The 15,523-nt window shown below is 40.4% G+C and overlaps 1 protein-coding gene across 1 annotated transcript in view; it reads left to right on the top strand.

The window, feature by feature from the left end:
- The window catches only part of LOC142203025 (tropomodulin-2-like), a 56,247-nt gene extending 42,465 nt beyond the window's left edge, over nt 1–13,782 (top strand). The window contains exons 4-11 of the mRNA XM_075273447.1: nt 394–516; nt 3,984–4,058; nt 4,998–5,128; nt 5,985–6,092; nt 7,058–7,201; nt 7,282–7,426; nt 10,973–11,741; nt 12,114–13,782. Coding sequence (XP_075129548.1) covers nt 394–516; nt 3,984–4,058; nt 4,998–5,128; nt 5,985–6,092; nt 7,058–7,201; nt 7,282–7,426; nt 10,973–11,007 — 761 coding nt within the window. The 3' untranslated portion in view covers nt 11,008–11,741; nt 12,114–13,782. The remainder of the gene's footprint in view (nt 1–393; nt 517–3,983; nt 4,059–4,997; nt 5,129–5,984; nt 6,093–7,057; nt 7,202–7,281; nt 7,427–10,972; nt 11,742–12,113) is intronic.
- The last annotated feature ends 1,741 nt before the right edge of the window (nt 13,783–15,523 follow it).

Genomic DNA, 15,523 nt, shown 5'->3' with positions numbered 1-15,523 from the left:
CTTCCCAAACCTCCCATGAATGGGAGTAGGAAATGTTTCTGTAGGATGATGCGTTGTGCCACAAAACTGGCTGTGTGAACTCTGTATTCTGTTGTTTAAATAAAAACAGAAAATGCTGTTTGTTTCAGCTGTCGTGATCACATGCTCCATCTGGATACCAGGAAATATTATAGAAGTATTTGTCCTATCCTTATAAAACATTAATAAACTAAAATAAACATCCTTTTCTCCAGAGCAATTGGTATGTTTGGACAAGATCAGAAATCATATTTATATGGCCAGCTGCATTTGTTAGTGTAGTAATGCATAGGAATATGGAATATAGTTGGAATCCTTAATGATTTTTGTATGAGACTACTAACTAGATTAAAATGCTATATTCTCTGCTTGTAGGTAAAGTATTTGTTCCCAAGCATATGCCACTGGAGTGTGAGCCAGAAGAAAGAGTGACCTTGGAGCCTGAGCTGGAAGAAGCTCTTGCAAGTGCCACAGACACAGAGCTTAGTGACCTTGCCAGTAAGTAGCCATTGTAAAGTAATGACTGTACCTGATCTGAGGTATATTACATAGTGTATATAGCTCTACTTTACAACTATATATACAAGTTTATAATGGACACGCACAACAGATTAATGTCTGCCAAACCTGTCAACCTCAGCAGAAAGTGACTGACCATCTAGTGTGCATGGGGCCTACTGACACTCGCCTGGTAGATGTCTAGAAATATAATAATTGGGTTCTTTTATTTCGACATTCCCATTCCTTCTGTTTTCAGGAAGATAAGCCACTGTCATTGGTGTCTGACACTGGCTTTCTCCCATATTGCAAATACATAATACATGCATGCTCAAATGAGCCAGGATACATGTGTATGGAGAAACTGGGAGAAATGTATTACCTACAGCTATCTGATCTGTATGACCAGTCTTAGTATGGGTACTGAAGCAACAAATTATAATATGAAGTATGATTCCCATTAAAGACTACCCTCTGCATATGTGTCTGGTGTGACGGGTAGGCCAAGTAGCTGCACGGTTGCAAAAGATTGGGCATGTGTGGTCAGTGACATTGGCAACCTACTATAGTATGGTAGCCAGATGAGTTAAAAATCTAGATGAAAATATTTTCAATAAAACTGTTGGAGACATTGTAAAAAGAGTAGAGTAATTCCATATGTAAAGTGTGAAATGGTGTTCATGGATAACCCAGTAACTAGTGTCCGAATCAAATAGGGTCTCATATGAGTGGGTATTCTCATATATATTATGCAATCCATTGTGCTCTGTTAGTTACATCCTGCCAATATTTACTAGCCAGAAATTCCATATAGTACAGTGTCCATATTAGGACATCCTCAGATATCAGAGTCAAACATCAGATTAATGCTAGTTTACAGCTCTGATACCTGACTTCTGACATCTGATTTGTCTGACAACTGACTCTGACAACTGACACCTGACACCTAACTCTGACACCTGACTTTCTGACTCCGTCAGAGATCAGACTCAGGCATCACATACAAGCCAGCACATACACTATGCCTCCCAATGATTGGCCAGGATTACAGAGCCCCCTGCTGACACTCAGGAGTAGAAGATACAGTGTATATAGCAGCTGCAGGCTGAGAAACTCAGATGAGACCTGAGACCTGACTTGTGACTCCATCAGAGATCAGACTCAGACATCACATACAAGCCAGCGCATACACTATGCCTGCTAATGATTGGCCAGGATTACAGAGCCCCCTGCAGGAGTAGAAGATACAGTGTATATAGCAGCTGCAGGCTGAGAAACTCAGATGAGACCTGATACCGGACTTGTGACTCTTTCAGAGGTCAGACTCAGACATCACATACAAGCCAGCACATACAATGGTGGAAACTTATCAAGTGAAATGCTCCAGAATTCTAGTATCATTTTCACCAAATAAACCCTGTAACATGTTGGGCACCACATTTATCAAGTGTTTTAAATACTTTTAAAACTTGTGAAAAAAAGGGGCGTAGACTCACAGTAAAGGAGCGGGACCTACAACGTTGTGCTACAAAAATTCACCAATAAGCTCCAAAGAACCTCAACTAATCTTCCATAGGAGACGCTGCTGCAGATTTTACCAAAAAATCATCAGAGAGAAAAGTCCTGCACAAAGTAGAGGAGGAGTAGATCTGATTGGATGAGACTCTTGCAGTAATTGTCATTGACAGCATCTCCACCAATCAGAGCTTCTGAGGGAGGTAACTTCATAAAGCTGCTGAAGTCTGGAACGTTCCTGTACCTGCTGTAAGTGCCACAGATAATGGTCAAATATACATTTTTACTATGTTGTGCATTTGCATGTGTACAATGAACTGTGTGTGCAGATTTATCTGCTGTACCACTATATACATGTGTGATATTACTGTGCATGTCTGTTTAGGTATACTGATCTCTGTAGATCAGGGGTGCCCAATACGTCGATCGCGATCTACCGGTCGATCGCAAAGGACATATGGGTCGATCGCGGGATCGGTGTCTGTTGACAGCGCAGGATGAGAATCATCTCTGGACACTGGCAGGCCGGGGCCTTGCACTCATTCACAGTCAGGGCTGCGGCGGACCCGCCTGCCAGTGTCCGAAGATGATACTCATCCTGCGCTGTCAACAAGCAGACACCGATCCCGCGATCGACCCATATGTCCTTTGCGATCGACCAGTAGATCGCGATCGACGTATTGGGCACCCCTGATCTACAGAGATCAGTATACCTAAACAGACATGCACAGTAATATCACACATGTATATAGTGGTACAGCAGATAAATCTGCACACACAGTTCATTGTACACATGCAAATGCACAACATAGTAAAAATGTATATTTGACCATTATCTGTGGCACTTACAGCAGGTACAGGAACGTTCCAGACTTCAGCAGCTTTATGAAGTTACCTCCCTCAGAAGCTCTGATTGGTGGAGATGCTGTCAATGACAATTACTGCAAGAGTCTCATCCAATCAGATCTACTCCTCCTCTACTTTGTGCAGGACTTTTCTCTCTGATGATTTTTTGGTAAAATCTGCAGCAGGGTCTCCTATGGAAGATTAGTTGAGGTTCTTTGGAGCTTATTGGTGAATTTTTGTAGCACAATGTCGTAGGACCCGCCCCTTTACTGTGAGTCTACGCCCCTTTTTTTCACAAGTTTTAAAAGTATTTAAAACACTTGATAAATGTGGCACCCAACATGTTACAGGGTTTATTTGGTGAAAATGATACTAGAATTCTGGAGCATTTCACTTGATAAGTTTCCACCATTGTATGTGCTGGCTTGTATGTGATGTCTGAGTCTGACCTCTGAAAGAGTCACAAGTCAGGTATCAGGTCTCATCTGAGTTTCTCAGCCTGCAGCTGCTATATACACTGTATCTTCTACTCCTGAGTGTCAGCAGGGGGCTCTGTAATCGTGGCCAATCATTGGGAGGCATAGTGTATGTGCTGGCTTGTATGTGATGCCTGAGTCTGATCTCTGACGGAGTCAGAAGTCAGGTGTCAGAGTTAGGTATCAGAGTCAGGTGTCAGTTGTCAGAGTCAGGTGTCAGTTGTCAGAGTCAGGGGTCAGAGTCAGGTGTCAGACAAATCAGATGTCAGAAGTCAGGTATCAGAGCTGTAAACTAGCATTAATCTGATGTTTGACTCTGATATCTGAGGATGTCCTAATATGGACACTGTAATATAGGACATAACCATTTAGTCATACAAAATTGTTCATGTAGTTATCTTGTACTGCACTATTATGTTAAAGGACAGGGTTAATGGCAGCATGTTATGAAGCAAAACATAAGATCTAGTATTTGTTATGGGTGGAACACATACAAGAGGAAGTTTCAACATCGAAAACACCATCATGTGGGCTTAAAACAATACAGCATGTCTCAATGCTTTTTCTTGTGCTAGCATGTTCAATTTCAAAGTCATAGTTTATGTCATGTCTGTATTTTGCATATTTTAGCTGTCCTAGGAGTGCAACATTTTTCCAGCAGACCACAAGGAAATGAAGCCGGATCAGATGGACCAGATCTTAGACGTAAGAACCTATTATGTTGTGTACAATACTTGAAGAGCTGTTTGCAGGATGACGACTGCTATCAGACAAGATGCTTGTGGATTACTGTCATTTCCATCGCTGATGTTATACACAGTATAGCACATCCACATGAGTGTCATATGTCATATATATGAGATAAAAATAGAAAACAAAACATTTTTCTAGATGACCTAATATTTCCTACAAAAGACCCATCCAACAAGTGTCACAGCCCAACCTAAGTAACCATGTAATACAGGTTATGCAAAAAACAACTTGAGACTAACAAAATATAAATAATTTTATTAATAAATATATATAATCCAAATCAAACAACACATAACAACAGGGAAGACATACAAGGGGAAAAGACTCCCCACAAAGTGGCAGTATAGTACCGTAACCCTGTAATACAGGTTCACATAACGTTGCTAGTATATTCCAATGGGGTTATGTATATTCCTGTTTTTAATAGGTGGTATATATTTTCTATTATGAAGAGATTGATGCATATAGACCACAATACGATATACGATATTCTGGTTCGTACTGCACATGGTCATATACATGAGGACTAAGGTAGACATAAGCATTCCAGTTGTTAATGGTGCTATGCCGTACGTGCTGTCAATTCTGATACTAAATCTGGTTATGCACTCATGTTAGGCTCTCTTCACTTGTACACCAAAGCTTCTGCTTATAGGCAACCAACGATCCCCAACAGATCCCCATTGATTTATACAGGGGTTTGACCGTTTTTATCATGGTGTCCATCATTTTACCAGAAAAAAAGAGCACTGCAGGCTGCGGTGCGTTTATCTGTCAGATGTGCTGTAACCACTGACTCGGATGGGTTCCTGCAAACTTTCAACAGCTAAATGTTCATAGATCATGTGATACAGATGTCATGTCAAAGTCTACAATTACTTTGTCTTGTAGATGTCGTGAAAGCCGAAAAGGTAAAACCTACATTTGAAGATCCCCCAAACCCAACCAATGTAGAAGAAACATTGCAGAGGATAAAAGCGAATGATCCCTTCCTTGTTGATGTCAACTTGAACAATATTAAGGTCTGTGTTCATACTTTAAGATAGATATTTGTTTTTGGATATCTGAAAATTCAACATATCTTAGGCAAATAGGCAAAAAAAGGTCATGGTTACCCCCTAAAAGCAGCAGCAGCACCAGACTGACATGTAAATCAACTAGAAACAAGACGAAACTAACTAAGACCAGGACCCCATATGGCGTCAATGCCACAGTTTGCCTGCGACTGAAACGCTGTGGAAAAAAACATGGCGTTTTGCACTTGCTGTGTAGTGGATATAATTCTAGAGAATCCCATTCTCACAGTGTGGCAAAATATGCGCAGCGTCATTCCCCATACAGTACTATGCATGAACCAACATGGAGCTACTGGGGCCTGCGCAGTACTATAGGAGATGGCTATGCTGGGAACATACTCAGTAACACTGGATAGATATCACATTTGTAAGAGGTCAGTGAAGGAGCCATGGTGTAGGCTATTAGCAAGAAGCTGTTGGATGGTCTCTAGGACCTTCAATCTGACACTGGGTCCTGGTGGTGGACCCCTAGAAGCAACTCCAATGGTTGGGCCCTAGACATCCCAGTCTGACGCTGCGTCTGGCAGCAACTTTATATCACCAAACAAAAAAAGGATCAGGCAGTTGAAATCCAACTACTTGATCCTTATCCTCCCCCACAGATGCAGGAAGGGGAGAGCCGGAAAGATCCCATACACTTTAGGTGGTACTTGGTATAGTAACTGTTATTTGTGTGTTGGCTTTGCTGAAACTCTTGTGACCATTTTGTAGATGCATATTGTCGGATGGTTTATTTGAGGTTGTGTCACCACTGCTTTATTGTCCTGTTTTTTCTTTCTTATTTTTATTAAATGAACTATAGAACATCCCAATTCCGACCCTGAAGGAGTTTGCAAAGTCTTTGGAATCAAATACCCATGTGAAGTCTTTTAGCCTTGCAGCAACGCGAAGCAATGATCCAGTAGCTATTGTAAGTATATATTAACATGAACCATTGATCTTTTCAGAATTGGTATAATTTTAGTGAATTTCTTACCAAGTGGCATCTTATAGAATAGTTTAGGGAAGCCACATAAGATGAACATGGTTGTAACTGCTTTCCTGAACATTTGCAGTATTGAGGCTGTGAGAGTATATTTCACAGTGCTTCAGTATAAGTTAAAATCGAGAAGTAGTCCCTTCTTAGTTTCAAGTAGGAGGTTTTTGCATTTCCCAATGATCTATCTGGTACATGGCCTCCCAGTTATGTAGCCTGCAGTACTCCAATGTTAGCAGCCTTGTACCGATAGTAGGAAAGAGGAGATTGATTGACTGGCCACACTCACAAAACCACAGGATTACATATATACCGTATACAGTATATTTCATAGAATCTTAGAATGCCTATAGAGTACTGTCACCAATGCAGTGATGGTGGCCGATTAGGCACTATAGAATACTAGAAGGTACAGAGAAATCTTCACCATGGGATGCTTGCCATCAGCTATTGTACTTGTCTAGTAGCTGAGGTTGGTGGCACAACATGGGGGAAAGTATTATTCTATATACACCACTTTTCTGGTGTAGATGGGTGACAATATGATGCCCATATAGTCTTTTCTTGCACCAAATATGAGCCACATACCCAGTACTTGGCCTCTTTTGTCACTTTCTGCGAAGGTGAGTGGATTGGGAACACTTCAGCCCGATATATTTATTATAACTTATTCCAGTTTTTGGATGCGTTATACAGGGAATCTATGTCTTTTCCTAACCGGTGTAGGTCTCCGTTCTGGCACTGAGGCGTGCATCTAATTTATTAACAGGCTGCAATGATGTTACATGGGGGAACATAGGTGGCACTACACTGTACACATATGTGGAATAAGAAGAGCTGCCTTACGTTTGCCTTAGTGTTTGCAGCATACCATTCTTTACCGGACTGTTCCTTTAAAGGCTTTTGCAGATATGTTGAAAGTTAATAAAACATTAAGGAGTCTCAACGTTGAAACAAACTTCATAACTGGAGCTGGGATTTTGGCTCTCATAGAAGCTCTGAAGCAAAACCGAATCCTCACAGAGATTAAGATTGCTAATCAGGTAATGGTATATAATAATGTATTTAGTCCCGCATGGCATACTGTAGTGCAGATCCATATTATGTCTTTCCTTGTCTGCAGAGACAGCAGCTGGGGACTGCCGTGGAGATGGAGATCGCTCAGATGCTTGAAGAGAACTCAGCAATTCTTAAATTTGGATATCAGTTTACACAGCAAGGTCCAAGGACCAGAGTAGCTGCAGCTATAACAAAGAATAATGACCTAGGTAAGTGCATAGAGCACCAAGCGGTGTGACTGTGATACCAGATATCCATACCAGTATGATCAGCAGATGTCAGACATCAAACATAAGAAAGTCTCTTCCAACCATGGATAACATAAGGGAAAGCAGCTCCTTCTTAATGTGGAGTGGAAGAGTTCTCATTATATCCTCTTTTAATCATATAGAGTAGTCTAGTGGCAGTTCATACCAGAAAATACTTATATGTAAGTAATACATATAAATAATACATATTTGACAGTGATCTTCAGGTGTAGCATGTGTCATATTCCAGAGCTGCATTCACAATTCTGTTTGACATTGAAAAAGAATGTATATAGGAAGGTTTGATTTTTAGTAACAGAATTTTATAACAAAGGATTAAGGCTAAGGAGGCGTTCACACCACCATTGATGTCCATTCTGATAGGGTCCGTAAAAAACAACAACAAAAGACGGACTCCTATCATAACAGACATTAATAGACAATAACTAATACCAATGTTGTTTTTATAACTAATTCATTTAAAGGATCAGTTAAAAAAACAGACATCATCAGTTAATGTCCGTTTTTATATTGTCCTTTTTTTTCTTATTTTTTGCTTTATTTTTTCTGAACACATGCAGAAAGAAACAAACAGTAATAACGGAAATTATTAAAAATGGTTGACCGTTACCATTACTGTCCGTTAGCCATAGATTTATGTTAACAAATAATGGACGCTTAACGTCCACCATAAGTCCCTTATTATGAATGGACACAAAAGTCCTGCAGCCTGCTAAAAAAATGGACAGGTGATGGATTTGGTGAAAACAGACAACAGATCAAATCCCATTGAAATCAGATTTTTAATGGATTTATGACAGATCTATTAGTAACAGATATTAGCAATGAACACTAACAACGGTAACGGTAGTCTGTCGCCACCTAAGGCCAACTGTGACAGATTTCCACTTTGGGATTTCTGTAGTAGACCTCCTGCAATGGAGCTGCTCACGGCAGAAACCAAATAAAATTTGTTCATTTCTACTGCAGCTTTCACCTGCGCTTTTCATGCCTATCACCATCTGCATTGCAAAGGTTGAAAGCCGTGGCTGAACCTGCAACAATAATGGACATGCTGCGAGTTCAACATTCACCCACACACTACGGGTTTTAGATGTAGATTGTGGATGGGATTTGCACTCGTACTATACATGGCAGCTGACCTACTGTGAGCATGCTCTGTGTGTACCTGGGCTTAAACTCTCTAGATTCCCAAATGCTGAAGTGTCCAGAATGCACAAACCTGACCTAGACCTCCACAGAATATATAGGGCGTGAGATTTGAGGCCATGAAGTTGGCATTGTTAAAATAGCAGAGAATCTGCTTCCAGAAATGCAGATGGTAATGATAAAAGGTTGGAAACTACTGTATTTCCTACCCCGGCTCAATAGTACAAATGTCTGATAGCGATGCCTTCTGGCATCCTCAAAGTTTTGTAGACCAACTGAGCGTCTCTTCCAAGTCTGTGAGTCATCTCCATTTATTTCCAGATTGTGTCAGTGAGGGAAGGAGGAGGTTCCCCCTCAGATCGCTTCTCATTCTAATTTTAGTGAACTAACAGAATCATAACTTTTCCTTCTATGTATTTCTGATAGGCATGGCCCCACTGAGGATATTAACCCCTCAACCATACTGAGTTTAATAGGCTTATGGAAAAAGCATAAGAATAGTAAAGGACCCTCCTATGACGCAAAATATATACTGCTCAGATAAGGTTGATCTGGTTTTACCATATTACACTCCGCGGAGAGATTTATCATGAGGTTACATGATGTTCTAAAGGGGCTGGCTGACTGTAGTAAGTATATAGTATAATATATACTATAGTATACCAAGCCAGAGCACAGGGCGCAAAACGACTCAGGGGTTGGGGGCTGGTCACGTCACCCAGGTCAGAACCCCTAGGTCCATTATCAAGAATTTGTTAGATCAGTTATGATCATTTTAACTCCCCAGACAACCCCTTAAGTCTGATACTTCTGTCTTGAGATCTTACTCCACGCCTTATGAGAGTTGCACTTGAGGGTACATCAGCTTCCCAGTCTAGTTATGCGGGCTTTTAATCTATTTTTCAAAAATGTAGTGAGCATAAAAATGCAGAAGTTGCTTTAATGAAAATAAGACAAACAACATATTTTTGCGACTTTTTGACAGCAGAATTCTGGGGTGTAGGGCTTAATAAATTCACACATTTAGCCCACAATTGGGGTCCATTAGAAAGTTTGTTTCAAACACTGCCTGGCACCCTGAAGCATTATACACATCAGTTTCCTTCCTCTACAATGCAGACATTGATCTACAACTTTGTAATCTCCAGGCTATTTTGTAGCTGGTTATTTCAGATTATAAAATGGGTTTTCTGTTCTATTATTTAATAGTGCTGCTAGTGGGGCCATAAGTGTAACAAGCCAGGACTCTCCTCTCCCCGGGGCTCCAGCACTGCCAACTTTATTCCTCTGTATACAGGTCGCTGCAGCCAAAAACAGGCCCAGCAGTCACCTCTTCACAAACAGCTAGTCATAGCAGTCACATGCCATTTGTGAAGAGGTCACTGCTAAAGCCTGTGATTGGCTGCCATGGTCCTTTAGCATAAATGGGATGTCACTGATGACGTCACTGGGGGACCTGCATACAGACAAAAGGAGCTGCCATGGCCGGAAAACAGAAGCACAGGGAGAGGAGAGCCCTGCTTTATAATGGCTCCAGTAGATACTCTTAAAAAATAAATAATGAAATGGACAACCCCTTTAAGACATAACCAGTTCAAATAAATGGCGGTATATTGGCAAAGGTTGCCTGCAGATCTTTTAAAGGTGCTGTCCAGAATTAGAAGAAAAGGTGAACTTTTCCCAAGCACAGTCTTGTCCAAAGAGCAGACTTTTTGCTAATCCAGGACAGCCCCATCATATGACGAATTGCAATTTACATGGATGAAATCAATTTTCAGTCATGTAAATTTGCACAACTACTCATGTGTGAACATGCCATTAAAAGGGTTGTTTCACAGTTTAAACATAACAGCAGCAGTGAATGTCCTGAAATAACAAAAGAAACCCTGCCAATCCAGTTCAGTTAATCCAGAGACCCCACACCACACCACATAAATGCTGTTTACTAGTAACCTCTTTTAGAAGCCATTGGGAATGTTCCATAAAATTATGTGATATTAACTAAATGTGCGTTATTAAATGTATTATTTGCAGAAATACACAGATTTTTCTAATGAAAGTAGCAGCAGCAGCCGCAAGTGGATAGTGTGAGACTGCAGAAGAACACATAGTAGCACATATACCTTATTTGTCTTCTGTTTTCTGATCCATTTTCTAATAACTACATACTTCTGTAACAACTATATGTAGTAACTGTGCATCAATATACCATGTTAATGACGCTGTCACCACCCGGTGGCCAGAATTGGTACAGCATTTCGCTAAGAATTTTTGGAGTGTTATGTTACCTATAATTTCTCCTTTGAAATAAACTCCAAATTATTTTTGTCTCTGCAGTCCGACAAAAAAGAATTGAAAGGGAACATCAGTGAAGTAGGCAAAGATGGAAATACATATGCTGTCTTCTTTTGGAAGAAGGGAGACCAACTTGCAAGACTGAAAGCTGCACTAATGTAATGCGGTCCTTTAGGGACTACTTTATATTGCTGACTTCTGAAGACGTTAAAACAGCACTACATATTTTTCTTAAAACCTGCACTTGTACTTTGCATATGTTATCGGAACAGGTTTAATGTAACATACAACTCATGGTTGTCTCTGTGATGTGATGTGCAGATGTTGCCAACCCTGTGGTGCTGTCATGTGACCTTAGTTTGTCTTTCGCTGGGCCACATGGCAATGCCCTGCCATCTTTCAATAACTTCATGTATGATTCATTTTGAGTTCCGTTGTCATTTTTATGTAGCAGTAGTAAATTGTTGCTCGGCTCCTTTAAAATGCCCAAGGCAACCAGATACAAGCTTGCTCTTTTATGGCCGTGGTATGAAAAGTGCAACAGCTCTGCTTGCATTCATTTCTATAAATGTCCCCATAGTATTTTGGGTTTTCTAGTTTTCTGTCCGTTCTTCTGGTCTGTTAGAGGACCAGAAGAACAGACAAAAGCAGATCCTTTCTTTGATGAACACAAACAGACCCTTAGAACTATAATGGGGTCCATCAGATGTCTTTTTTTATTTTTAACTTAAATCACCGGACGACAGTCAGGTTTGCAGCACTTTTTCATTCAGCAATTTCAGACGGATCTGTGAATGTAGCCTTAGGCCTCGTTCACATCTACGTTGATAATCCATTTGGGGAAGTCTGCATGGGAATCTCTCCCCCCCCCCCCAATGGACTACCGAACGCATTGGCAAGCAGTGTGCAGTGAAAGCACACAGACCCCATGAACTATAAAGGGGTCCATGTGCTTTCCGTGCAGTGTCCGCACGGAACATGCAGACAGAAAAGTACTTTGTGATCTACTTTCCTGTCCGCATGATTCGTGCAGAAAGCACACGGACCCCATTATAGTCTATAGGGTCCGTGTGCTTTCACTGCACACTGCTTGTCAATGTGTTCGGTAGTCCATTCAGGGGTTCCCCATGCGGACTCCCCGGAACGGATTACTAACGCAGATGTGAACCAGGTCTTATTCAAGTTAGGGAATTATACAATATTATACAACTTTAATGACGAAAATGATACTTTCTGCTGAATCTGGGACTCTAAGCTCATGGTGAGAGGTTGTGTTTACATCCATATTTATCTAATGTGTGCACAGCCCTATGTCTTCTGCTTATTTTTCTATCAATGGATAAATCACTTACAGCAACTGGGAAGTTTATAAGCTACATGCGCCAATGTTTTAGCTACACTTGCACCTCATGGGACAATGGGCATGGCTTAGCTGGAAAGGGGTTTAAATGCAACAACATACAAAAATTTGGTGCATTTTCAGACTGTCTAGTCCGAGTTTACACTGTCTAAATATTAGGCTGGAATAGTAAATTTACACCAATACACTCATGTTCTCGTAGAACAATTGTGCATCCACAATAAACATATGCCCGACCATGTCATATGTGTGGACAACGCAATTTACACTTTGTTATAACTGTGGGATATGTCTCATTTATTACGCTTGAAGCAAATGCCCAGTTATAGTCTTAAACATCATACGCCAGTCACTAACCTAGTGTGTCACTTAACTGCTATCTTATGTGTAAGCTGTTTTCTTTAAGCATCTATAGGATATGCTATATAAGTCTGATAGATGCGGATCCCACCTCTCTCAAAGAAACTCCTCCCAGGTTCCATTTTCCTGCTCTTACCTCACCGCACCGACAAGCCTGTCCTCAATGGTTGGGCTTTTACGGAAACAGCGTTGCTCTCTGAGCTATTCTGTTTCCATAACTCCATAGAAGTATATGGAAGGTAAGAGCCAGAGGCAGAACCTGTGAGGTTAATTTTAGAGATGCGGGTCCTAAAGGTGGACATTTACGGGATATCCAGTGAATATGCCATAGGAAAACCCTATGCTTTATGCATTTATTGTGAAACTTTTATTCTGAGTCATTTTAAAGGATTCTTTTATTTGATGCTTTTTGTCTTATTTTAGAATATGCCATAAATGCCCCTAACATTTCACTATTACTATATGTTCTCGTGCTCGTTCCATATATTGTTTTCAGCTGGATGACAGATATACACTAGTATATAGTCCTCAAAACTTGTTCTGATGTGCTATAATGGGAACTTGTGGGGCCATTCTAGTTTATCCCTTTATGGGCATCTTATAGATGTACTTGGTTAACCTGCCACTCTATAAAAGAGGCACCAAAAAGCCCCAAAAGAATAAGATTTTTCTAATTCTGTGGAACAGCTTTCTGCATCCTATGGTATATTATATTGTACAATGTTTTAGGTGTTACAATACTCTACGAGGCTGTATCTCTCTACATTATGTTCATACACCTATGGATATGTTTACACTGCTAACCGTTTTGCATGGGAAATTACAAAACTATATGCTTTGCTGTGAATGACATTGTATACTGCACTACATGGAATATCAGTGTTTACTATTATGAGCACCCTGTGGAACTGTCTATATCTTTATATGGGATCATGGTGCTATTAATCTATATATTATTGTGAAAAAACATAATAACATGGTGGGAATGGCACTGATGTGACGTAACCTATTACTGCTGATCTAACATGGGATTTCATGACCCCAAGGCCTTATTCACACTAGCTAGTATATGGCAGAACTGCTGCATAAAGCCTAGAAATCCATACAACTAGTAGCTTTGGGGATTTTAACACATTTTCTGCAGTTCTACGTTAAAATCCCAAAAATCTACCATTTGTTTTCTGTGGAGAACGGAGGGCGTAATACACGAAATGCATTAGTTTTGCCAGTCGCTAGCACTAAATATGATAATAATATAATAGCGTATTTTAGTTTGTGTGAATATATCCTACAAGACAAAGGTGGTAGGTCACAATACGTAGGTGCAATTTCCGCCTTTTTCTATTGTACACACATTTTATATATATTCATGGTATGCTAGTCTATACAGGTACGCTTCTGTTACAAGTCTTTCTAAACCATGGTATGCCATTATGTTTATAATAAAATGTGTTTTAATAATTCCAGATACATTTGATAATCTCTTATTAAGGGTTAGCTATGGTATAGGAGTGACAGAATGATTTCCTATTGACATTCGCTGTCATTACATAGTAATATTTTCATCATACATTTGTTATAGAGGATGATTACAAACTAGTCATCTATTACATTCTGAACAGTAGGACAGCCACATTATGGTAGGGATTAAGACTTGCTCCATCTCAGGCACTCACCAAATGATATCTACTCTGTAAGTCAGACAGTTATTCTCCCTAGTGGATGTTGTACTCCTGCAAAGTATTGTAATAATCATACTTACCGGTTTGTAATGTATAAAATATTATGTGATATGAACTTGGTGTATAAAAGAAAACTATAAAGATGGCCGTGTGTCGTTCCTCTGTACATTGTATTTGTTAAGGAAGTGTACTGTAATGCGTTCGTTCTAGATGTAATAAGCTCTTTTCAATAAATATGACATTTTTGAGAAATAAAGTGTATAAAGTTAAATATAATGTATAACTTGATAATATTACGTTATACATAAAGGATGTATATTGGAAATTCCAATATGGATTATCAAGTGTTCAAGATTATTGGGTAGTCATAGAAAAGTATGTGAATGTTAAAGGATAGCTGAGATTTTGTTAGAAGTTGAAATATATGCAGGGTCTTGCTGAGCAGTCTGTTTTCTGGGTGTATAAGCTTTCAAACATGGCGTTTTATCAGTTGTTCTTTTGGTAATAAACTCAATATGGCTGCAGCTCATATTGCATTTCTGTCTCCAGTTGGGAACGTGTATAAAAAGGAGCAGTCTGCCCCCTCGCTTGTTCATTATATCTACTACTGGTAGTAACTAGAGATGAGCGAACAGTAAAATGTTCGAGGTTCGATATTCGTTTCAAGTAGCCCCTCAATATTCAAATACTCGCATCGAATATCGAACCCTATTCTAGTCTATGGGGGGGGGGAAATGCTCGTTTCAGGGGTAGGCAACGTTCGATCAAATTATACTTACCAAGTCCACGAGTGAGGGTCGGGCTAGTACCTCCGAGAAGTCTTCTCCCTGCAGCGTCCCCGCGGCGTCTTCCGACTCTTCATTCACTCTGCCAGGCATCGGGCCTGGGCAGAGCCGACTGCGCATGCCCGCACTACAAGCAGACATGTGCAGTCGGCTCTGCCCAGGCCCGATGCCTGGCAGAGTGAATGAAGAGCCGGAAGACGCCGTGGGGAAGCTGCGCACGGAGAAGACTTCTAAAGGTAGGAGAAGAACCAACATTGTTTGGCCGATTGTATAGCATTCGGCCAATCAATGCTGGTTCTGCATTGAACTTTTACATTCGAACAGCGAGCGGTACTCGATCGAGTACGAGTATTTCGAATACCATAGTATTCGATCGAATACCTACTCGATCGAGTACTACTCGCTC

Source organism: Leptodactylus fuscus, chromosome 5, assembly GCF_031893055.1.
Source record: "Leptodactylus fuscus isolate aLepFus1 chromosome 5, aLepFus1.hap2, whole genome shotgun sequence".
Taxonomy (NCBI): Eukaryota; Metazoa; Chordata; class Amphibia; order Anura; family Leptodactylidae; genus Leptodactylus; species Leptodactylus fuscus.
The sequence above is the reverse complement of the archived record's forward strand: the minus strand, read 5'-3'. Positions and strand labels throughout refer to the sequence as shown.